The 26073-nt window shown below is 38.0% G+C and overlaps 1 protein-coding gene across 5 annotated transcripts in view; it reads right to left on the reverse strand.

Annotated features, from left to right (window-relative positions):
* The window catches only part of BDP1 (B double prime 1, subunit of RNA polymerase III transcription initiation factor IIIB), a 124857-nt gene that overhangs the window by 48240 nt on the left and 50544 nt on the right, over positions 1-26073 (reverse strand). For all 5 annotated transcript variants that reach the window (XM_060191230.1, XM_060191229.1, XM_060191228.1 and 2 more), the window contains 10 exons: positions 23840-23999; positions 21861-21949; positions 20915-21110; positions 19528-19658; positions 11478-15948; positions 9297-9448; positions 7999-8221; positions 5497-5630; positions 4014-4221; positions 991-1079 (listed from right to left, as the gene is read on the reverse strand). In XM_060191230.1, the coding sequence (XP_060047213.1) occupies positions 991-1079; positions 4014-4221; positions 5497-5630; positions 7999-8221; positions 9297-9448; positions 11478-15948; positions 19528-19658; positions 20915-21110; positions 21861-21949; positions 23840-23999 (5853 nt within the window). The remainder of the gene's footprint in view (positions 1-990; positions 1080-4013; positions 4222-5496; positions 5631-7998; positions 8222-9296; positions 9449-11477; positions 15949-19527; positions 19659-20914; positions 21111-21860; positions 21950-23839; positions 24000-26073) is intronic.

Consider the following 26073-nt stretch of genomic DNA (forward strand, 5'->3'; position numbering starts at 1 on the left):
CCGGTTCGAGCCCCCAGCTCCCCACCTGCAGGGGTATCAATTCACAAGCAGTGAAGCAGGTCTGCAGGTGTCTTTCTTTCCCCCTCTCTGTCTTCCCCTCCTCTCTCTGTCCTATCCAACAACGATGACATCAACAACAATAATAACTACAACAACAATAAAAACAACAAGGGCAACAAAAAGGAAATAAATAAAAATTTTTTTAAAAGTATATATTTTTTAGGAAAGAAATTTGCATTAAATTTGCAGCAAAAGAAATGGCACGGTGAATAGTGCTATACTCAAGCATGAAGAAGCATGTCTGATTCCCATTATGTCATGTGAAAGTGATAGTGTGTGTGTATGTGTGTGTGTGTATGTGTGTGTGTGTGTGTGTGTGTGTGTGTATCCCTATCCATCCCAGCCCTGCCCCACCCCATCCCTCCTCTCTCACTAATAAATAAACATTTCTAAATAGTAAAATGTGAGCTTGGGGAGAGTTCAGGTCCTGGAACATGATGGCAGAGGACCTACTGTGGGTTGTATTGTTATGTGGAAAACTGGGAAATGTTATGCATACACAAACTATTGTATTTACTGTCGAATATAAAACATTAATCCCCTGATAAAGAAATGTAAAAATGCTAAAAAAAAAAAAAAAAATACACTTGCTTTATATTAAAAATGACAAGATAGGGTGGAGGGTAGAAAGCATAATGGTTATGCAAACAGACTCTCATGCCAGAGGCTCCAAAGTCGAGGTTCAATCCCCCATACCATAAGCCAGAGCTGAACAGTGCTCTGGTTAAAAAATTAAAAAATAAAAATAAAAGTTTTTTAAAAATAAAGAAATAAAAATGACAAGATAAAAAAGAAAAAACAATGCTACTTGACTCTTTTATACATAAGAAGCAAAATAATATTCATCATTAGATAGCTATTTTAAAGTAAATTAGATACCTTAAATATATTTTACGACATTAAAAAAAATAAAATAAAACGTGCGCTCACCTTATCTTTTCATCTAAAACATCATTCACACTGCATTCTGAAATTTTGGATGATACCACTTCAATGTCATTTCCAATTTGAGAATTTGCCTAAAATGAAAAAAACATCTAAGTAGTCTCATTTGTTGGTTTCATAACAGGACATGCATCCTAATATATTTCAGTCATTAACAAAGGTATTGGGGAGGGGGGAGCATTGGCAGAGAATACACGCATTATGGGGCCAGGCGGTGGTGCACCTGGTTGAGTGCACAGGTTACAGTGCACAAGGACCAGGGTTTGAGCCCCCGCTCCCCACCTGCAGAGGGAAAGCTTCATAAGTGGTGAAGCAGGGCTGCAGGTATCTCTCAGTCTCTCTCCCTCTCTATCTCCTCCTTCCCTCTTGATAATAAATAAATTATAAGGGGCCAGGTGGTGGCACACCTGGTTGACCGCACACATTACAATAAACAAGGACCGAGGTTCAAGCCCCAGTCCCCATCTGCATGGAGAAAGCTTCATAAGTGGTGAAGCAGTGCTGCAGGTGTCTCTCTATCTCCCCCTTCCCTCTCAATTTCTGACTGTTTCTATCCAATAAATAAAGATAATAATAAAAAAAATAAGTAAGTAAGTAAGTAAATTACAAATAATAGAACACACACATTATCCATGTGCAAGGACCCAGGTTCGACCCCTGGGTTCCCCTCTACAGGCTTCACAAGCTGTGGAGCAGTGCTGCAGGAGTCTTCTCCCTCCCCAGCCCAATATTTCCTCTCAATTTAGCTTTATATCAAAAAAAATAATAGATTTTTTAAAAGATTTAGTAAAAGATTTTTTTAAAAGGTATTTCAATTTTTAAACTAAGATTAGAATTACATCATAATATCTTACTGATCAACACAAAATCACCAGTACAGAAACTTTCAAAAAGTATTGCAATAATATGTTTATATATTGCTTTAAAAACTACCATCACGGGGTGGGTGGCTGGGTGGCGGTCGGGCGGTGGCGCAGTGGGTTAGGCGCTCGTGGCGCAAAGCGCACGGACCGGCGTAAGAATCCCGGTTCGAGCCCCCGGCTCCCCACCTGCAGCGGAGTCGCTTCACAGGCGGTGAAGCAGGTCTGCAGGTGTCTATCTTTCTCTCCCCTCTCTCTCTGTCTTCCCCTCCTCTCTCCATTTCTCTCTGACCTATCCAACAACAAAAGCAACGTCAACAATGGCAATAATAACCGCAACGAGGCTGCAACAACTAGGGCAACAAAAAGGGGAGAAAAAATGGCCTCCAGGAGCGGTGGATTCACGGCGCAGGCACCGAGCCCAGCAATAACCCTGGAGGAGAAAAAAAAAAAAACTACCATCACTGGCGGGGGAGACAGCGTAATAGTTATGCAGACTATCATGCCTGAGGCTCCTAAGTCCAACGTTCAATCCCCTGCACCACCATAAGCCTGAGCTGAGCAGTGCTCTGGTGTTTCTTTCTGTCCCTCTCTCTCTGCATCTCTCTCTAAAAATAAAATTAATAAAAAAATTAAAAAAAAAAAAACTACCATCACTAATTATGACCTAACTGCTCCACAGAAACGTACGGGTCTCGTCTCTTGATGGCTCACTCTGTCTCTCTCTCTCTTTTAACCCACACATCTGTTGACAATTGTGTTTTCACCTTTCCTTGATTAAAGCTTAGAATTTCCAAGGGGGGTAAAAACAGTATCAGTTGTGCAATCAAAAAAGAAAAAAAGTTCAGGGAGTGGGGCAGTAGTGCAGTGGGTTAAGCGCATGTGGCGCAAAGCACAAGGATCCCAGTTCGAGCTCCCAGCTCCCAACCTGCAGGGGAGTCGCTTCACAGGCGGTGAAGCAGGTCTGCAGGTGTCTACCTTTCTCTCCCTCTGTCTTCCCCTCCTCTCTTCACTTCTTTCTGTCCTGTCTAACAACAACGACATCAATAACAACAGCAATAATAACTACAACAATAAAAAAAAAGGGCAACAAAAGGGAAAATAATATTAAAAAATTTTTAAAAAACAATTCAATTTAAAAAAGTATTTTCAGAAAGTTTACATACTGGTTATAATCACTTTTAATCTAAAAGTCCCCTTAAAGAAAAACAAAATCAGTGGAATGGACTTCATATTACTTGACTTTGTTTCTAATATCAAAAGATTATACACAGTTCACCTGTCATCCAAAATGGTGGATATTATGTAGCAATTAAATATAAAAATTCTTAATGTTTCTGGATAGGGCATAAAGACTCTTATGCCTGAGGCTCCGAAGTCCCAAGTTAAATCCCACACACCATAAGCTAGAGCTGATCAGTGCCCTAATAAAAAAATAATTCTGTATAGTCAGTATATTAAGTGAAAAATAGTAAATCACTAAATAATGTGTATATTATAATTATATACATTTAGATAACTGTACACATAGGTAGTTATTAATCAGTAAGACTATCAAAAGATTTTGTATGATTTTAGCAGTTATTTAAACTGACTGAAAAATTCTCAATGAATGGGTTCATAAATTGGGGGTTCACTCAAAAAATAAAATTTGTAGGGGGTCGGGTGGTGGCGCAGTGGGTTAAGCGCATGTGGCGCAAAGCGCAGGGACCGGCGTAAGGATCCCGGTTCGAGCCCCCGGCTCCCCACCTGCAGGGGAGTCGCTTCACAGGCGGTGAAGCAGGTCTGCAGGTGTCTATCTTTCTCTCCCCTTCTCTGTCTTCCCCTCCTCTCTCCATTTCTCTCTGTCCTATCCAACAACGAATTGCGTCAACAAGGGCAATAATAATAACCACAACGAAGCTACAACAAGGGCAACAAAAGGGGAGAAAAAATGGCCTCCAGGAGCGGTGGATTCATGGTGCAGGCACTGAGCCCAGCAATAACCCTGGAGGAGGAAAAAAAAAAAAATTTGTAAATCTGAGACAAGACTAGACAGAAAAAAATATATAATGATACATTCAAGTCAAATTAAGCATTAGATTCCTATAGCATTTGATATTGAATATGCATCAACAAGCTCAATTTAGCTATATAACAGTAACTCACCATAGTCAGGGATTCCTTTTCAGTTTCTTCCTTTTCTAGGTTTCTTTCTTCTTCAATTGTGACTTTAGCTTCAACTTGTTCTACTATTTGCCTCTGCCCAATCTTTCTTATATTTGGCCTGGGTCTCTGAAGTTGGCCCCTTCTAGGTAGAGCAGTTGGGATAATATTTCCCTTCATTTCTTGTGGGGAAGTGTTTATGCTATAAGCCCTAACGAGAGACAGGAAAAGAGGGAGCAAAAATGAAAAACCAGATTATAACTATAAAACAATATTTAGACCTCCTCTACTCTTTGTAAAAATATTTTTGTAGTGGAGGTAGATAGCATTATGGTTATGCAAAGAGATCTCATGCCTGAGGCTCCAAAGTCCCAGATTCAATCCCCCCACAACATCATAAACCAGAGCTGAACAGAATTCTTGTTAAATATATATACAGTCATAAATAAATAAATATATTTTTGTGGCATTAGAAGAAATTTAATTATTTTCTTATCTCTTTTCCTATAAAGTAGTTATTTCAAATTTCATAATGAACTTATATAAGTTACCCAAAGTACCAATATTCAAAACAAAAGGTACAGTTTGGATTGTTAAAAAGTAGAGGAAGAAGAGAATGAAGAAGTGTTAATATAATAGGAAATTTCAGTTTAAGGAAATGAAAAAAATGGGGCTATGTGGGGGCATAACTGGTTAAGTGCGTACATTATAGTGTCCAAGGATCAGAGTTCAAGCCCCTGGTGCCCACCTACAGAAGGAAAGCTTCACAAGCGGTGAAACAAGGCTGCAGATGTCTGTTTCTCTCCCTCTATATCTCACCCTCTCTCAATTTCTCTCTATCTTTATCCAATAATTAATTAATTAATTAATTAATTAAATAGTTTTAAATTGCTGCTGGACAACCCCCTCCAAAAAAAAGTCTAAAAAAGAGAAAAAAAATGAAAGTTCTACTAGAGATGGATGGTGGTGATGGCTGTACATCATGAACATGCTTAATACCAATGGACCATACACTTAAAATGCCATACACACAGGTAAAATCGAAATTACTACTTACTACTTGACCATAGTGTACAAACAGGTGATGAATATGAACCATATATATGGGGGGTTTTTTTTGTTCTTTGTTTTTTTACTCACCAACATATACATATTTCTAGCTTGTAGGAGGTAGACCCTGGTACTTAAGAAGTTTCAGGCATGAAAGTCTTTTGTATAAGGATTATGCTGTCCCCCCCACACCACCACCCAAAGCACTAAACAAGATGATTAACAATTAACATTGAATTTAAGCTGTGAACACAGAGAGGTATTCAATTCAATCTGATTTTCATGACTTCATGCAGTCTAGCACATAAATAAAAATTTATTCTTCATATTCACTTTTTAAAATTAACTCACTTTTAAAATATATTTACACATCTAGCTCTCTTATCTCAGGCTTTCCAAGAACCACTAGTGTTTATCCCACTGAAACAATAATTACTTTTCCTGAGCTTGTGTAGATTGAGCCTCCTCTTCAAGGTCCTTTTCAGTCTGTATATATGGTAGTGTCACAGCCTCCTCCTGCTTCTGACCTGAATTATCTTTTTCCTTTGATGTCATTACTGAAGTCACATCCTACGGGTGGCATATATAAAAATTTCATCAAAGATTGGTAAGAATAAGTTGAAATAGGAACTTTTATAAACTGTTAAAAAAGTGTGGATAGTCTTGACAGAGGATAATAAGATAATAAAAAAAATCTAAATCTCAGGGAGTTGGGCAATAGTGCAGCAGGTTAAGCGCATATGGTGTGACATGCAAGGACCAGCATAAAGATCCTGGTTCCAGCCCCCGGAACCTGCAGGGGAGTCACTTCACAGGCGGTGAAGCAGGTCTGCAGGTGTCTGTCTTTCTCTCCCCTTCTCTGTCTTCCCCTCCTCTCTCCATTTCTCTCTGTCTTACCCAACAACGAGGATATCAATAACTACAACAATAAAACTAGGGTAACAAAAGGGAATAAATAAATATTTTTTAAAAAATCTAAATCCCTAGCTATTGCTAGCAATTCAAGGGTTTAAAAATATTCAAATAAGTACTTAAAATTAGGGGGGAAATATACATATATAGCTTTAAAAAAATGTGAAACCCCCCCCCCAAAAAAAAAAAGTGAACCAATCAGTAAGAAACTAAATTCTTTACAGTATGGAGTAAATATAAACAGTGCAGAGCCACCTAAAACAGCATAATCTCTTTAATGTTTTATTTTAATGAGAGACAGAGAATAAACACTGCTCAGCTCTGGCTTATGATGGTACTGGTGATTGAACCTTAGACCTCAGAGCCATAGGCATGAGTCTTTTTGCATAGCCATTATACTATCTCCCTAGTCCAACAGCATAAATCTCTATATACTAATTCAAATTTTAAGTGAAAAAAAAAATCAGATGGCTAACTTTGGTGCCATTTTTGTAATGCAACAAAAATACTTGCACATTTAGTATTTATATAGAAAATTCTAGGTGGACATCCTCAAAAATGCTGCCACTGGGAGTTGGGTGGTAGCACAGAGGGTTAAGTGCACATGGCTTGAAGCGCAAGGACCGGCATAAAGATCCTGGTTCCAGGTCCTGGCTCCCCATCTGTAGGGAATCGCTTCACAAGCGGTGAAGCAGGTCTGCAGGTGTCTATCTTTCTCTCGCCCTCTGTCTTCCCCTCCTCTCTCCATTTCTCTCTGTCCTATCCAACAACGATGACATCAATAACAACAATAATAACTACAACAACAATAAAAAACAACAAGGGCAACAAAAGGGAAAATAAATAAATGTGATTTTAAAAAAAGAAAAAAAAATTTTTTTAAATGCTGCCACAAAAATTGCTAGACTGGAGAGATGGGATATATTTATTAAGAACTTTTACTTTTTAGGTTATATACTTTTCTAATCCCCCAATAAAGAAAAATGCAAAAATATACATATACATATGAGCTTTACTAAGTAATAATGGAGAGAGGAAGAGAAAGAACAAGAGCACAACTCTGGCACATGCCAGAGACTGAACTATGTATCTCAGGTCTGCAAGTCCAACACTTTATCCATTATAACACAACCCAAATCCTTGTTTAAAATACAGAATTAGGAGAAATAAGCACACACATTCAATATACTAAGAACCAAGCTATCTGAAGATGCAAAATAATTTAAATTAAAAAAATAATAATACTTCCAGGGGTCGGGCGGTAACGCACCAAGTTAAGCGCACCAGGTTAAGCGCAAAGACTGGCATTAAGGATCCCGGTTCAAGCCCACAGCTCCCCACCTGTTGTGGGGGATCACTTCACAGGCAGTGAAGCAGGTCTGCAGGTGTCTAAAAAAAAAAAAATACTTCCTATGTTTAGGACACTCAACTTATCTCAATGTTTTTGATACTGTATCAAACTAAGTCTGTTAATGTTAATAAAATTATCTCCCTTAATTCCTATCAAGGCTTAAACTTTTCATTTTTTCTCAAGAGTAAAATAAAAGAATATCATTCCCACTTTTTTAATTAGGAAAAAAAAAATGATTGCAAGCTAAAGAGGTAGCTCTGCAGATAGAACACATGCTTTACCAAATGCATGCCCCAGGTTCCAAACCTGGCACCACATGAGGTACTATGGCAGGTGTGAGAGAGAGACTCACACTTCCACTGATTTCTGTCAGCCCAGAGAAGTGAAACTGCACATGTACAAGTCCCCTGTTCTGTTAAACAAAAAAGTGATTGCATTATTTGGCTATGATCATATATGCACTAAAGGTCAAAGCTTGAACTAGAGTCTAAGTCACCAAAAATTCCTTCCACAAGGAATTTGTTTATTATCAACGATTTTATATTCTTACTCAAACCATGTGGAACAATGAGAAATAGTAAGTACAACAATAAAATCACACTTAAGAAAATATTTGTGAAATTTAAATTCCACAAAGAACTAAAACAAAATGCTCTTATCTTCAATAACACTCACAGGTTGAGAAGGGAGAGTATTCATCTGTTCATTGTTCTGTTGTGTCACAATAGTCTCTGTTTCATCAATTTCCAATTTCTTCCCAATTACATATTTTTTTGGTTCTACAGTCGGTCTTTTTAAAGTCGCTCTTGTCAAGTTTGGTTTTGGTCTTTTGAATCGACTTCTCATAAAAGGAGTTGGTTTAACTTCAAACGGCTTCTGTTCTTGAGGAAGAGATTTGCTTTTGGAACAAAGATTATCAGATTTTAGAATGAACTGAAAGGGCAGTAAGACTCAAGTTTTAGAAAAACTTTAAGAAATCTGCAGTAAACACTCCATTCTATTTCTTACCATGAAAACAAATCAGACTCCTGAAAAGCTTATACAGTAAAATTCCAGGTCTAAGTCTAGGAATTACATTATCTTTGTACAAGTAGGAGCTTACCATACCCATGCTAATTTAGGAGCGCACATTATATGCAATTTTGTATGTTAGTGATTCTATCACTTATCAGAATGACCTCAATCTTTCCAAAACTAGCTTAAAACTTCTAACACCATGTATAGAGATTAAGTCAGGGGGCGGTGGTGGTGCACCTGGTTGGGCACACGTTACAATGTGCAAGGAAGGTCCCAGGTTTGAGCCTCTGGTCCTCAACTGCAGGGGGAAAGTTTTGGAAGTGGTAAAGCAGTGTTCCAGGTGTCTGTCTCTCTGCCTCTCTACCACTCCCTTCCCTCTCAATTTCTGGCTGTCTCTAACCAATAAATAAAGATAATTAAAAAGAGTAAGCTACAGCAATGAACTTCCTCCAGTATACTGGGGACTTAAACCTGTGTCTCATTAATGGCAAAACAGGTGCCCTCCCAGATGAGCTATTTTGTGAGCCCTTAGATATTAAAGCTCACATAATTCCACAGGTAGCAGAGCAGTGGCACGCCAGGTTAAGTACACGTAGTACTATGTGGAAGGATATGTGGAAGGACCTCGGGTTCAAGCCCCTGGCTCCCCACCTTCAGGGAGGAGGGGCTGCTTCAGAAGTGGTGAAGCAGGTCTGCAGGTGCATTTCTTTCTCTCCCTTGCTATCTCCCCCTCCCGTTTCAATTTCTCTGTCCTAGCAAATGAAAAGATTCATAGTGGTGGCACTTCTTCTTCTAGCGCACTAAGCCCCAGGGACTGGAGGCTAAATAAATAAATAAATAATTTTAAAAGTGTCTAAAGCTTCACATAACGCAACATGATCTGTAAGTAATAGCTTTAAGTATATTAACAGGTGACATCTGAAATTAAAATAGACTATCTAAATTTAATTAGTTACCTTAAACTAGTATTTGAAATATCTGGAAACTGCCTCCCTTGGTCTTCCATTTCATCATGTTCAAAAGTCTGTAGTGGACTTGAAACTTCCTTTTCAGAATTTTTTTCTTCTATAGATTTTTGTACTATGGGCAGTACTTCACCACTAACATTCTAGAGAAATAAGTAAACCAATACACACACATTATTCCTTAAGTACTCCATATACTTCAAAAAAGCCAACATTAAACACTTGCCGTAGGGAAACAAGCAGCCCAAGAGTAGGTACAGTGGTTAAAAATGCTGGACTTTTAAAAGCATGAGGTCCCAGGTTCAATCCCCTGTATCATCTGTGCCGGAATGATGCTCTGGTTTCTCTCTTTACTGAAAAATCTTGTGGAACTATACCCTGTAATACTGTAATCTTGTAATCAGTATTAATCACTCACACACACACACACACACACACACACACCCTGTAATAATGTAATCTTGTAATCAGTATTAATCACACACACACACACACACAAAAGGTCTGGTTTATCAACTTTTTTTTCTTTTTACTAAAGCACTGCTCAACTCTGATTTCTAGTGGTTGGGGGATTGAACCTAGGACTATGACGCCTCAAGCAGACAGTCTCTCTGCATAATTATAAGTCTATCTCCCCTACCCAGTTTATAAATTTCTTAATGAATGCAATTTCATTTGTTTAAAACACAAGATGCAGGAAACTCTCATTTTAATACTGCACATTAAGACCTTGCTAAACCTATCAAAAATAGTAGAAAAAAAATCTTCAAACTGCTAGATAACAAACTTCAAGCAACTGGAAACTTAATAAAATGAACTTTTCAATGAAGTTTGGCAAGAATTAAAAAAAAAAAAAACTGGCTCGGGTATGATGAAAAGAAGCAATTCCAGGGTGGGGGAGATAGCATATTGTAACGTTATACAAAGAGATTCTCATGCCTGAGGCTCTGAAGTCCCAGGTTCAATCCTCTGCACCACCATAAACCAGTTAAGCAGTGCTCTGGGGGAGGGAGAGAGGGAGAGAGGGTGTGAGGGAGAGAGGGAGAGAGGGAGGGAGGGGGGAGGGAGGAAGAGCGAGAAAGAGGGAGAGGGGGAGAGAGAGAGAGAGAGAGAACAATTTCAGTGTATGTTCCTATCAAAGATACCACAAACTCAATCCACCATCCTATAATCTTTCCTTTAAAGATTTTATGTATTAATGAAAAAGATAGGAGGAGAGAGATAAAAAAAAAAATCAGGCATCACTCTGGCACATGTACATGCTGCTGGGGGCTGGACTCAGGATCTCATGCTTGAGAATCCAAAGCTTTATCAACTGCACCACTTCTCAGACCACTCCTATAATTTTATCTAAAACAGCAACTTCAAATTAACATTATAAATAGTAACTTTTCCACAGTTTAAAAAAAAAAAAAAAGTAAAGGCATGGGGTGGGGGAGTGGCATGGCACATCTGGTGCAGTGGACACATTACAGTACACAAGGACCCAGGTTTAAGCCCATGGTACCTATCTGCTGGGGCCAAAGCTTCACAACAAAGCAATGAAGCAATGCTACAGGTCACACACACTCTCCTCTCTCTCTCCTTCCCCCCTTACTTCTCAATTTCTTTACTCAAAATAAATTTAAAATTTTTTTTAAAAACTTTAAGGGAGCCAGGCGATAGCACAGCAGGTTAGGTGCACATGGCATAGAGGACCGGCTCAAGGATCCCAGTTCAAACCCCCAGCTCCCCACCTGCAGGGGGGTCACTTCACAAGCAGTGAAACAGGTCTGCAGGTGTTTTTCTCTCCCATCTGTCTTACCCTCCTCTCTCGATTTCTCTGTCCTATCCAACAACGAAAGCAATAACAACAATAAAAATAATAAACAATAAGGGCAACAAAAATAGCCTCCGGGAACAGTAGATTTGTAGTGCAGGTACCAAACCTCAGCAATAACTCTGAAGGCAAAAAAATGAATAAATAAAAATTAAAAAACATGAAAAAAAAAACTCTTGAAAAAAGATATTGATTCAGGTTACTGTAACATGAGAACTTAGGGTCAAAAAAGACCTTAGTTAGGCTTCTGGAGATGTGCAAAGTTGTTGGACTAGAGGGCAATAGTGAAATTCATTGGTTATATAAAATTTTTCTGATAGTGTTTAAATATTAAACAACAGAAAAATACATACTTTGACATCTGGAGGAGAAACAGTGTTGCAGTCACCACAACTACTGTGCATCAAATCTGTCTCGGTTTGTCTTGAGGTGCCAGTCTCCTCAGGCTCATTTTCCCTTAGAGAAATGTTTATGTTTCCAGTTTGTTTCATATCTTGCATCATTTCTTCATCAGCTCGGATCTCTTCTAATGTATCTTTTATCAAGGAAATGTTTCCTACAGTTTCTTTCAGACCTGCCATGGTTTCCTCAAAGTCAGTCACCATTTCCAACGTCTTCTCCATCAGAGAAGTGTCTCTTGTGGCAGTTTCATTAAAAGTAATCTTGTCTCCAATGGCACTGATGCCCTCTCCTAGCTCTTCTCTTAGAGAACATTCTTTCAAATCTGCCTCGGTTTCCTCAATGTCAGTCACCATTTCTGATGCCTTTTCCAAAAGAGAAATGTCTCTTTTAGCAGATTCATTCAATGTAATCTCCTTATCTCCAAAGGCACTAACCCTCACTAACAACTCTTTCCTTGGAGAAGTTTCTTTCAAATCTGTCTCTGTTTCCTCTATGCCAGTCACCACTTCTGATATCTTCTCCAAAAGAGAAGTGTGTCTTGTGGCAGCTTCATTCAAAGTAGTCTCCTCTTCTCCAAAGGCACTAACCCCCACTAACAACTCTTTCCTTGGAGAAGTTTCTTTCAAATCTGTCTCTGTTACCTCAGTATCCATAACCACTTCTGATATCTTCTCCAAAAGAGAAGTATTTCTTGTTGCAACTTCATTCTCCTCTTCTCCAAAGACACTGAGGTCCACTAGCAATTCTTTCCTTGGAGAAGTTCCTTTCATATCTGTCTCTGTTACCTCAGTATCCATCACCACTTCTGATGTCTTCTCCAAAACAGAAGTGTCTCTTGTTGCAGTTTCATCCAAAGTAGTCTCTTCTCCAAAGACACTCATACCCACTGGAAACCCTTTCATCGGAGAAGTTTCTTTCAAATCTGTCTCTGTTACCTCAGTATCTATCACTACTTCTGATGTCTTTTCCAAAAGAGAAGTGTCTCTTGTTGCAACTTCATTCAAAATAGTTTCCTTTTCTCCCAAGGCAGTAACCCCCACTAACAACTCTTTCTTTGGAGAAGTTTCTTTCAAATCTGTCTTTATGACCACAGTATCCATCACTAATTCTGATGTCTTCTCCAAAAGAGAAGTGTCTCTTGTTGCAACTTCATTCATAATAGTCTCCTTTTCTCCTAAGGCAGTAGCCCCCACTAACAACTCTTTCCTTGGAGAAGTTTCTTTCAAATCTGTCTCTGAAACCTCAGTATCCATCACTACTTCTGATGTCTTCTCCAAAAGAGTAGTGTCTCTTGTTGCAACTTCATTCAAAGTAGTCTCCTTTTCTCCAAAGACACTGAGGCCCACTGGCAACTCTTTCCTTGGAAAAGTTTCTTTCAAATCCACCTCAGTCACCTCAGTATCCATCACTACTTCTGATGACTTCTCCCAAAGAGAAGTGTCCCTTTTTACAGCTTCATTCAAAGTAGTCTCCTTTTCTTCTAAGGCACTAATTCCCACTGGCACCTCTTTCCTTGGAGAAGTTTCTTTCAAATCCGTCTTTATTACCACAGTATCCATCACTACTTTTGGTGTCTTCTCCCAAAGAGAAGTGTCTCTTGTTGCAACTTCATTCAAAGTAGTCTCTTTTTCTCCAAAGACACTAACCCCCACTAACAACTCTTTCCTTGGAGAAGTTTCTTTCAAATCTGTCTCTGTTACCTCAGTATCCATCACCACTTCTGATGTCTTCTGCAAAAGAGAGGTGTCCCTTGTTGATGCTTCATTCAATGTAGTCTCCTTTTCTCCAAAGACACTAACCCCCACTAGCAACTCTTTCCTTGGAAAAGTTTCTTTCAAATCTGTCTCTGCTACCTCAGTATCCATCACTACTTCTGATGTCTTCTCCAAAAGAGAAGTGTCTCTTGTTGGAGCTTCACTCAAAGTAGTCTCCTCTTCTCCAAAGACACTGAGGCCCACTGGCAACTCTTTCCTTGGAAAGGTTTCTTTCAAATCTGTCTCTGCTACCTCAGTATCCATCACTACTTCTGATGTCTTCTCCCAAAGAGAAGTGTCTCTTGTTGCAGCTTCACTCAAAGTAGTCTCCTCTTCTCCAAAGACACTGAGGCCCACTGGCAACTCTTTCCTTGGAAAGGTTTCTTTCAAATCTGTCTCTGTTACCTCAGTATCCATCACTACTTCTGATGTCTTCTCCAAAAGAGAAGTGTCTCTTGTTGCAGCTTCATTCAAAATAGTCTCCTTTTCTCCTAAGGCAGTAACCCCCACCAACAACTCTTTCCTTGGAGTTTCTTTCAAATCTGTCTCTGAAACCTCAGTATCCATCACTACTTCTGATGTCTTCTCCAAAAGAGTAGTGTCTCCTGTTGCAACTTCATTCAAAGTAGTCTCCTTTTCTCCAAAGACACTGAGGCCCACTGGCAACTCTTTCCTTGGAAAAGTTTCTTTCAAATCTACCTCAGTCACCTCAGTATCCATCACTACTTCTGATGTCTTCTCCCAAAGAGAAGTGTCCCTTTTTATAGCTTCATTCAAAGTAGTCTCCTTTTCTTCTAAGGCACTAATCCCCACTGGCAACTCTTTCCTTGGAGAAGTTTCTTTCAAATCAGCCTCTGTTACCTCAGTATCCATCACTACTTCTGGTGTCTTCTCCAAAAGAGAAGTGTCTCTTGTTGCAACTTCATTCAAAGTAGTCTCCTTTTCTCCTAAGGCACTAATCGCCACTGGGAACTCTTTCCTTGGAGAAGTCCCATTCAAATCTGTCTCTGTTACCTCAGTATCCATCACTACTACTGATGTCTTCTCCAAAAGAGAAGTGTCTCTTGTTGCAACTTCATTCATAATAGTCTCCTTTTCTCCTAAGGCAGTAACCCCCACTAACAACTCTTTCCTTGGAGAAGTTTCTTTCAAATCTGTCTCTGAAACCTCAGTATCCATCACTACTTCTGATGTCTTCTCCAAAAGAGAAGTGTCTCTTGTTGCAGCTTCATTCAAAGCAGTCTCCTTTTTTCCAAAGACACTGAGGCCCACTGGCAACTCTTTCCTTGGAGAAGTTTCTTTCAAATCTGCCTCTATTTTCTCTATGTCAGTCACCATTTCTGATGTCTTCTCCAAAAAAGAATTGTCTCTTGATGCAGATTCATTCAAAGTAATCTCTTTATCTCCAAAGGCACTAATCCCCTCTAGTAGCTCTTCCCTTGGGGGATTTAGTTTCAAATCTGCCTCTGTTTTCTCAATGTTAATCACTATTTCTACTGCTTTCTCCATCAGAGAAGTGTCTCTTATTGCAGATTCATTCAAAGTAATCTTTTCTCCAACAACACTGACCTCCTCTGGTAGTTCTTCCATTTGGGGAGATCCTTTCAAATTTGCCTCTGTTTCCTCAATGTTCGTCAACATTTCTAATGTCTTCTCCAATAGAGAAGTTTCTCTTGTTGCAGATTCATGAAAAGTAATCTTTTCTCCAACAGCACTGACCCCCTCCGGTAGCTCTTCTCTTGGGGAAGTTTCTTTCAAATCTGCCTCTGCTTCCCTGATATCAGTCACCATTTCTGATGCCTTCTCCAACTGAGAAGTATCTCTTACAGAAGCCTCATTCAATGTAATCTCCTTTTCTCGAAAGGCACTGATTCCCACTAGTAGCTCTCCCCTTGGAGAAGTTCCTTTCAAATCCGCCTCTGTTTCCACAATGTCAGTCACCATTTCTGATGGTTTCTCCATCAGAGAAGTGTCTCTAATTGCAGTTTCATTCAACTTAATCTCTTTTTCTCTTGTGGAATCAATTCCCACCAGTACATTTTCCCTTGGGAAAGTTTCTGCCAAATCTGCCTCTATTTTCTCAGTGTCAGTCACCTTTTCTGATAATTCCTCCATTAAGGAAGTCTCTCTCTTTCCTGTCTCATTATAAAGACTCTTCCTTTCCCCTATTGCACTGGTCTCTACTGGCCCCTTTTCCCTTGGAGAAATTTCTTTTTCTGTTTCTTTCAAACTTGTCTCTGCTACACCTAAAATGTTGGCTCTCTCTGGGGAATTTTCCTGTGGGGGTACTTCTTTCTTTCCAGTTTCTTTCAATTTTGCCTCTCTTTCCTCAATGGCCTCAGACACATCAGTTATCTTCTCCACTGGGCAACGTTCCCTTCTGCTTTCTTTCAAATCTGTCTCCATTAGCACAGTGGTATAAATCATTTCTGGGGTCTCCTCCACGGGAATGATGCCACAGCTTCCACTTTCTTTTAAATCTAACTCCATATCTTCAGCAGTATCAGCCTCCACTGATAACTGCTCTTTTAGTAAGGTTTCCTGTCTTGAAGTTCCTGTCATTTTCTCAGAGGGAAGAGTCTCCACTGGTAGCTCTTCCTTAGAGAATACTTTTCTTCTTCCAGTTCCTCTTCCTAAATTTGGCTTTGGTTTCCGAAATCGGGTCTTTCTAAAAATAAATAAATAAGTAAGTAAAAATACATTGATGTTTTAAGCCAGACTAACAAGATATTGATTGGGGTGTTGAGGATGTTGGGACTGGCAGAATGCACATGTGTGAGGACCCAGGGTAAAGCCTACCAACTGCTACCTATAGAAGGGAAGCTTTATAAGCAGTGAAACGGTGCTGCAGAGGTGTGTGTGTCCCACTGTCCCCTCCCATTTCTGTCTCTATAAGGGAAAGTTAAAAAGCAATGTCCATAGGTTCACTGGGATCATCATGCAAACATCAAGCCCCAGAAATTTTTGGTAACAAAAAAAAAAATGAAGAGGATGGCTGAAAACCATTACCAAAACACCAAAAATTCTAAATCAGAAAATAAAAATAAAAGCTGATGCTGAGACCCAGCATCTGGTGGCAAATACACACACACACACACACACACACACACACACACACACATATGATCCCTGGCACAAATAGCCAAAGCTAAGCAATGTTCTAGTTAAAAAATAAAGTAACAAAGGGTATGCTGGTTTACCTTAAATAGTCTCTCTAAAACATATGTAGGTGAATCCTCTTTCTCTCTCTCTCCCTACCTCTCTCTCTCTTCCCCCGGCCCCAATCTGGGTTATCACTGGGCCTGTACAGTGAATCCACCACTTTTGGTGGCCATTTTTTCCCTTTATCTTTCTTTCTTTTTTTGGATATAGATAGAGAGAAATTAAGAGAGAAGGGGGAGACTGAAAGAGACATAGAGAAAGACACCACTCATGAAGCTTTCTGGCTACTGGTGGGGACTGTGACTTGAATCAATATCCTTGTGCATGGTAACATTGTTGCTCTATCTGGTGTTTTCCTGGAAAGGAAATTTCTTATTTTTTATGTTAATTTTACCTTAGTGAAATAATAAGGAATATTGGGGGAATAATCATCTTAAAAATGACTATTTCAACTCTCAAAGTCTTGTGATACAAAACACTCTATTATAAGGGAAAGCTGAAATAAAATATTCTTTTTTTTTAAAGATTTTATTTATTTATTAATAAGAAACATAGGAGGAGAGAGAAAGAGCCAGATATAACTCTGGTACATGTGCTGCCGGCAATTGAACTCAGGACCTCATGCTTGCAAGTCTGATGCTTTATCCACTGAGCTACCTCCCAGACCACGAAATAGAATGTATTCTTTATTGACCATGATGTAAATATTTTAATTTAAAATATATCAGATAAAATTTGGTTTTGATGGGTACAATCTAGCCAGAAAAGTGGCATGGTTCTTACTGTCCTTCTATTAAAAAGTAAAACAAGTAGTCTAGGAGGTGGCACAGTAGATAAAGCATTGGACTCTCAACTGTGAGGCCCTGAGTTCAATTCCTGGCAGCACATGTACCAGAGTGATAACTAGTTCTTTCTCTCTCTCTCTCTCTCTCTCTATCCTATCTCTCTCATGAATAAATATTCTTTAAAAAAAAAGTGAAACAATTAAAAAATTAAATCTCCAGGAATTGTTGAATGAAACTATTTTAAAAATTGGCCTGAAGAGAAGTTGAAAAACAAGATCAGAAAAGAAAACACAAGTAGAACCTGAAATGGAATTGGCATATTGCACCAAAGTAAAAGACTCTGGGGTGGGTGGGTGGGTGGAAAGAATACAGGTCCATGAAGGATGATAAATGACATAGTGGGGGTTGTATTGTTAAATGGGAAACTGGGGAATGTTATGCATGTACAAGCTACTGTATTTACTGTTGAATGTAAAACATTAATTCCCCAATAAAGAAATAAATTTAAAAAATAAATAAAAAATAAAAAGTGAATTAGTACCAATCATAAAAAAAAAATTGGCCTGAAAAACTAATACCACAAAGTAGAATAATGTACCTACTTTGTCATGTGTACAACCCAAGTTCCCACCACCTTAAGGAAAGTTTCAGTGCTATAGTCTGCCCCTTACCCTCACGCCCTCTCTCTCATAGTCAGGCTGAAACAGTGAAGTCTCAGTAAAAAAAAATAATAATAATAACAACAACAACAAAAGACCCAAGACATGACACAGTAGGTGCAATGTTGAACTTCTAAGCATGAAGTCCTGAGTTTGACTGACACATCACATGTACCAGAATGATGTTCTAGCCTCTCTCCACTATCCCCAATCTCATGAAGTGAGCAGACCTCTGGTATCACTCTCATAAACATAAATAAACAAATAAATAAATAAATAAATAAATATTTAGCACTGGAGGTAAGATGGTGCCTCACATGGCAGAGTTCACATGAGCAAGTACCTGGGTTCAAGCTGAAAGTACCTACCTGTAAGGGGGAAGCCTCACAAGTGGTGGGGCACTGCTAAAGGTGTCTCTCTCTCTCTCTCTGGTGTCACACTCTCTCATTCTCACTCTGTCTCTTCCTACAAAGACAGAAAGAAAAGAAGCAAAAAGAGAAAAAAAGAAAGAAAGGAGGGAGTAGGGAGTAGGGCAGTAGTGCAGGAGGTTACGCACAGGTGGCACAAAGTGCAAGGACCGGCATCAGGATCCCAGTTCGAGCCTCCAGCTCCCCACCTGCAGGGGAGTCGCTTCACAAGTGGGGAAGCAGGTCTGCAGGTTTCTATCTTTCTCTGCCCTGCTCTGTCTTCCCCTCATCTCTCCAGTTCTTTCTGTCGACATCAATAACAATAATAACTACAACAATAAAAAAACAAGGGCAACAAAAGGGAATAAATATTTTTTTACATGTGAATAAAACAAAAAAAAAAAAAGGAAAAGAACAGAACAGAAGAAGAACAAGAAAAGAAAACAAAGAAAGAGAAAAGTGGAGTCTGCAGGCACCAAGCTCCAGTAGTGGCAAAGAGAGAAATGGGGAAGAAATTTGGGACTGGAGAGATAATCTCACTGGTAAAGTGTATGTCTTAGGTTCAAGTCCTGTACCAATAGGAGGTGTACCAAAATTCTGGTGCTATGATCTCTTCCTATCTAAATGAAAAAGTGGCTGGCAACAGTAAAAATGCAAATGAATAAAAAAATAAAAGTAAAAACTAAAAAATAAACCTGGACAGACACATACTTTGACCCTGAGATGTATGTTTTTAGTAAACTTTAAATAAATGCAATATGTGGCCAATCTAATTACAAATAAATATTAAGAAAATCAGTAGCAGGGGCCAAGCAGTGGCTCACCTGGTTAAAAGCACACATTACAGTGCACAAGGACCCAAGTTTAAGACCCTGGTCCCCACCTGCAGGAGGAAAGCTTTACGTGGTGAAGCAGTGATGCAGGTGTCTCTCTCTATCTCTCCCTCTCAATCTCTTCCTTCCCTCTAAATTTCTCTGCCTCTAATAAATAAATTAAATACACTTTTTAAAATTAGTAGCATTTTCATATTTGCACTGAGACATCTAATTTGTAAGTGGCAATACTATCCAAGCAAATTAAAGACCGTTATGAGTATTTCTTTTCAAATCACCCATGATTTATAATAAACGACATAAATGTAACAAATGAAACATTGCTTGTTTAGATAATAATTAACAATTTCTAAAGCTATGCAAGATTAAAAAAAAGATGTAATCAGTAAAATGATACTTACTTTGGACATTCATTAAGAGCCTCTGGCTCGTCTGTTGGCATATTCTGGAACGTATCATTTTTCTCAGGTTGTGATGTGATGTCTTGACAGTCAAAAATTTTACATGGCTCATATTCTATTTGTTCAGGAGACTTAATAACAAACAAAAAAATATTTTTTAAGTCTTAGGTTTCATTAACAATGTATCCATTTATAAATTTCCCCAATTGAGAGTACAATACTAATTGTAAGCATTCAGAAATTATAAAATGAAACTTGATGGATCCAGGAAAGCTCTGGAGATCAACTCTTGCTTTACATGCTTGAGGCCCTGCTTCAAGTCCTATCACCACACAAGAGCACCACAGATGGCACCGGAGTAATTCAATAGCTGACAGAGTGGTGGTGTAGTGCCTCTCTCACCCTCTCAAAAAGAAATGAAAAAAAAAAAGACCTGGATAAGCTGTTTACGAATGAATTCTGAGAACTACATTTTAAAAAAATTAAATTAAAAAATAGTTAATGGATAGTTTTCGGTGTTTTTGTATTTCTCAGTTATCTTTAAAAATGTTATTAAATCACTTTTTACCTAACATCAAATCTCAATGTTTTCATCCCAACTACTTCAGTCTCATCTGTTAAAATGATTTAATGGGGGAGTTGGGCGGTAGTGCAGCGGGTTAAGCGCACGTGGCTCAAAGCACAAGTTCAAGCCACCGGCTCCCCACCTACAGGGGAGTCGCTTCACAAGTGGTGAAGCAGGTCTGCCTTCCCCTCCTCTCTCGATTTCTCTCTGTCCTATCCAACAATGACATCAATAACGACAATAATAACTACAACAATAAAACAACAAGGGCAACAAAAGGGAATAAATAAATAAATATATTTTTTTAATTTTTTAATGATTTCGTGGGAAATATTTCCTGAATCCTTTTGTTAAAACTGCATGATTGTCATTAGGAATCATAATAAAGTAAATTCAAATCTCAAACCATGCCAACTTTTACCATTATCAAGAAGGCTACCTGTGTTACATAGATACTTTATAATTCATAATCTTTCTTCCTGAAATTATATTTTAGCAGGAATGTTTGTAACATTTAATTTAGGTCTACTTTAAAGTTCAGCGATATAGCTTTTAAAAGGGATGAGTAATTCAAGTACCAACTCATTAATGAAGAAAAGTAAGTCTGAATGTGAGATAAAATGAAAGCAGCTGATCCATCATGCAAATGTTTAATATTCAGAAAGTTGAAAGCTAAATGACTTTCTAATCAGCAAAGTTCCTGGACAGGATATATTGGCTTTAAACTTAATGGACAATATACACAACTATACAGTGTTGTAGTTTTTAAAGGATGTTCATAAATTCATTGGCAAAATAATTCAGAGGGGCCAGAGTACTTACATCTCTACTGACACATGATTCATTTTCATTATTTTCTACATTTGTCCCTTTTTTTCCCTGCGATGCCCGAGTTTCTTTTTGTTCAACAGCTTTACCCACATTTGGCTCTGGCCTTAACAGTCGGCCCCTCCTCTGCCGTGCAGGATTGAAAGTCTTTGGCTGCTCATCTTGAGGCAGACAAATCCTTTCACTCGAACTAAATTAAAAAGGAATAAAATCAATGTTTATTTTGAAAACACATACTTACCTGTTTTCAGTATTCTATTCTCCTGTATAGGAGTATGTGAACTAGAGTATGATATAATTCTCAAGTGACCTCAAGAACATTTCCAAAGATATTCCATACTTTGCTACACTTTAACTCTTTGGAAAAAATATAATCCTGAAAATTAGTTATAATAAGCATTTTTAAATCAAACATTCACTACTAAACTGAAAAGGTCTATACCTATATATCAGGGGAGGGGATAGGATTCAGAGTTCTGGTGGCGGGAATTGTGCAAAGCTGTACCCCTCTTATCCTATGGTTTTGTCAATGTTTCCTTTTTATAAATAAAAATTAAAATAATAATAAAAAAAGAGGTCTGGGTGGTAGCACACACTGGTGAGCACACACATTACCATGTGCAAGGACCTGTGTTCAAGCCTCTACTCCTCACCTGAAGAGAGGACACTTCACAATAGGTAAAGCAGATCTGCAGGCATCTGTTTTTCTTTCTCTTTAGCTTCCCTTCCTCTCTCAATTTCTCTCTGTCCTATCAAATAAAGTGGATAAATGGCCACCAGGGACAGTGGCTTTATAGTTCTGGTACCAAACCCCAATGATAACCCTAGTGGCAATAATAATAATAATAAAAGAACATTTTTAAAATCTCTGAACATTATCAACTGGAAGTGAACTATTACAAGCCTAAGGGTTACTATTTACATTCTATTTCCTACTTACTTAGATACAGTCTCAGCATCTGGGTTCTCTCCTTCTGTATTCTCCATCCCAGAAATATTAGTATTCATCTTATCTTTTTCCATGCTATCCTGTAAATTCAATTTTATACATTTAGTCTACTTAACATAACAATCTCAAACTTTGCGGTAAACAAGTAAAACAATAAAAGTTCCCTTTTTTAGATTTATAAGTGATTTCTTTCAAATGCAAAAAAACAAAAAACATTTTAAAAATTGATATGGACAGAAGTAAAAAATGGTGTCACTCTATACAAAAATTTTGCCAAGCTGAGTCAAGGAGCCTTAGTGTTTATTTATATTCTTTAATTTACTCATATTATTTCTTAAACTCTATTCTAAGAAAATATTTAGACAGACTTAATGGTTAAAATGTTCACTGGACAATATGTAAAACAGGACACATTGTAAAGATAAGATATCCAATACTGAAAAATAGAAAAATTCATCTACAACCTATTGATAAAATAGCTAAATAGCACGTTTTCAAAAGCTTATTTAACAATATGAAAAAATATTTATGAAATGATAAATAAGTACCAAAGTATAAGAAATGCAATACTACTACTCAGTTTTGATTAAGCTAGTAGTTTCGGGGCCAGGTGGTGGTGCACCTGATTGGGTATACATGTTACAGTGTGCAAGGACCTGGATTCGAGCCCCCGGTTCCCACCTGTAAGGGGAAAGCTTTACAAGTGGTGAAGCAGTGTTGTAGGTGTCTTTCTGTTTTCCTCCTTCTCTACCTCCTTCTTCCCTCTTGATTTCTGGCTATCTCTACCCAATAAATAAAGATAATAAAAAAGATTGTAAAAAAAGAAGTTAGTAGCTTTAATTTTTTAAAGTAGTTCTTGTTTTAATTTGCACATCAATCTATATTCGTCCTATTTTCTACAAGTTAAAAGCATCTTACAAGGTTACATTATATTACATAAAGAATGATATAAAGCCTGTGTAATATAAGCCAACTTTTCACACTACAGTGCACAAGGACCCAGGTTCAAGCCCCCAGTCCCCACCTGCAGGGGGAAAGCTTCACAAGTGGTAAGGCGTTTCTGCAGATGTTTCTGTCTCTTGCCCTCTTTATATCCCCTTCCATCTCAACTTCTGACTGTCTCTATACAACAAATAAATAAATATAATAAAAATAAATTTTAATGCAAACTTTTAAAGGTATTTAGCAAAAGTCATAAAATTATTATAACAATCCTAGCAGAGATATGAAGAAATGCACATTAATTTAATGCTTCAAGTAACAGAGATTTTTTTTGATTGTCAGTTTAAAAAGGCACAACCGGAGATATAAAAAACCTTATAAAGTTACTAAAGATCAATTAGCAATAAAAAAGTATAAGTGAACTATTTGAGAAAATTTTGTTATGTATAAGATTAATATAGACAGCCAAGTAAAGCTTATAAAGAGCAGAGGAATTGTGGTTGTCTCTGTTTAGATAAAAGAATTATGGGCATAATCTTACATATATATGATTTAAATAATATCTTGAATAAAAGTTTAAATATGTAAATCATGTCACCTAGTGAGTATATACATGATACATTCTAATGTTCTAAAGAAACAGCATAAATAGGAGACACAAACATCCAATTATCATTAATGTATAATTTCTTGGGTTTGTTTGAATGTTACTTTGTAATTACAAGTTTAACATTACTTTGTAATGTTATTTATTGAACAAATTAACATCTTTACTCCCAACCATATAGACTTCTTCCCCCTTTTGTAGTCACTGGGAACTCACAGCTGTAAGCCAACGTTTTCAGATAGAGACAGAGATAGAGAGAAAGACACATTGAACATTGAAGCTCCCTTCAGTGTGCTTGGGACGAGGCGTTGAGAAACTGGGTCTTGTGCATGACAATGCAAGCAAATTATGCAAATGAGCTATCTTGCCAGCCCTGGAAAATTGTTTTATAATAATTCTTTAATGTCTCTTCACTCCATACCTTTTCAAGCGCAGTTTCTGGATGTAAACTCTTGCTCTCTGCATCTGCTTGATCTTGTGTAAGAACTAATTTCTTCCCACCTGCCCTTGATAAATTGGGCTTAAGTCTCTGACGTCGTCCTCTCAGTGCTGGTTTAACATTTTCTATTTGATTAGTTTCCCTAAAAAAAATCAACATTATTGAAATCACATTAACATGCAGGCATGTTTAAAATATTTTAAATTCTTTAAAAAAAATAATTCAGTATTAGGAAAATCTTTTAAGCTTATTTTCAATAAAATTAGAAAACTGAAAAAGAGAAACAGATAATGACCAGTCTATTCTGTGCATGCTAAAATGCATTACTGAACATCAATAAGTAACTGAGACAGTGAAAATACAGGTAAATGTAACACAATAGAAAACTATGGGGAGATTTGGGTAGGAGCACAGCGGGTAAGTGCAGGTGGCGCGAAGCACAAGGACCGGCATAAGGATCCCAGTTCAAGCCCCGGGCTCCCCACCTGCAGGGGAGTCACTTCACAAGCAGTGAAGGACTGTAGGTGTCTTTCTCTGCCCCCCTGCCCCGCCTTCCCCTCCTCTCTCCATTTCTCTCTGTCCTATCCAACCACAAAGACAATAACTACAACAATTAAAAAAAAAAAAAAGGGCAACAAAAGGGAATATTTTTTAAAAAGTTAAAGGGGGGGGGGTCGGGTGGTAGCGCAAGAACCAGCCTAAGGATCCTAGTTCAAGCCCCCAGCTCCCCACCAGTAGGGGAGTCGCTTCACAGGCGGTGAAGCAGGTCTGCAGGTGTCTATCTCCCCCCCCCCACCGTCTTCCCCTCCTCTCTCCATTTCTCTCTGTCCTATCCAACAACATCAATAATAACAACAACAGTAAAACAACAAGGGCAACAAAAGGGGATAAATATTTTTTAAAAAGTTAAAAAAAAAAAAAAAAGCTGATGGTGGGGGGCAAACAGTGGTGCGCCTGGTCAAGCATACACTTCATATTGTCAAAGAACCCAGGTTAGGGGCAGAGGTAGATAGCATAATCATTATGCACAAAGACTTTGACGCTTGAAGCTCCATTGTCCCAGGTCCAACCCCCTGCACCACCATAAGCCAGAGCTGAGCAGTGCTTTGGTTACACAATAGTAATAAATAAAAGAAAAAAGAAAAGAACCCAGGTTCAAGAACCTGCAGAGGGAAAGTTTCACAAGTGGTGAAGCAGGGATACCGGTGCCTCTGTCTTTTTCTATCTCCCCCCTCCCCTCTCAATTTGTTTCTGTCCAATTATAAATAAATGAAAAGATTTTTTTATTAAAAAAAACTGAGATGACACAATATATAAATGATTCCCATATACAGGAAAGTTAGAAGTTCAAAGTAGTGAAGATGAGATACAATTTAATATGTTTAAGTACTAAATTAAATAGTGACAGGAAAACTGCTATCACCAGGGAGGAAAGTAAAATAAGCTTAATGTCCTACACTTTACGGTTTATCCCAAATGGACCAAGGGCTGAAATAAAATTGAAGAAAACATGGATACATTTTTTTCATGTTTTAATGTTTGTTTTTGTTCTTGTTTGTTTTTGTTTGTTTGTTTTGGTCATCACTGCTCAGAGTCAACATTTTAAAGCAGAGAAAGAAATGTAAGGAGAGGGTAGAAGAGACACCACAGCATCAAAGCTTCCTCCAGTGGTTGCCTGCATAGCAAATCAGGCACACCATCAAAGTGAGCTGTTTTACCAGCCTGGCTCAAGTCACTCAAAACCTTGACATGGTGTTACATCTTTCTAAAAATTAACAGAAACTTAAGAATCCATGAAAGAAGAAAAATATTTTGAGGAATATGACAAAATAAAAATGTAAAGCTTTTTGTTGGGGACCAAACAAATAGCTCAGTGGTGAAGCCTAGGTTCAATTTCCCAATACCTCAAAAATAGAAAACAGACAAAAATAATTTATAAATAGTAAAGCAATACTTAACTTGGATTACTCATTAAAAAGAATAAAATGAAAATCATATTAGATCAAAGAATTGTAGAAGCCCAGGAGGTCAGTTGCGCAGTTGATACAGTCGTGGGATCTCAAGCATGAAGTCCTAAATTCAGTCCCTAGCATCGCATGGAGAGTGGTGCTCTAATTTTCTCTATCTCTTGTTTTCCCTCCCTCTTTATTAACAACTAAATATTTTTTAAATAAACAAAATAATCAGAGAAGGGGATTCTAAGGAAAAATAAATGC

The sequence above is a fragment of the Erinaceus europaeus genome, chromosome 5 (genome assembly GCF_950295315.1).
Source record: "Erinaceus europaeus chromosome 5, mEriEur2.1, whole genome shotgun sequence".
NCBI classification, from domain to species: Eukaryota; Metazoa; Chordata; class Mammalia; order Eulipotyphla; family Erinaceidae; genus Erinaceus; species Erinaceus europaeus.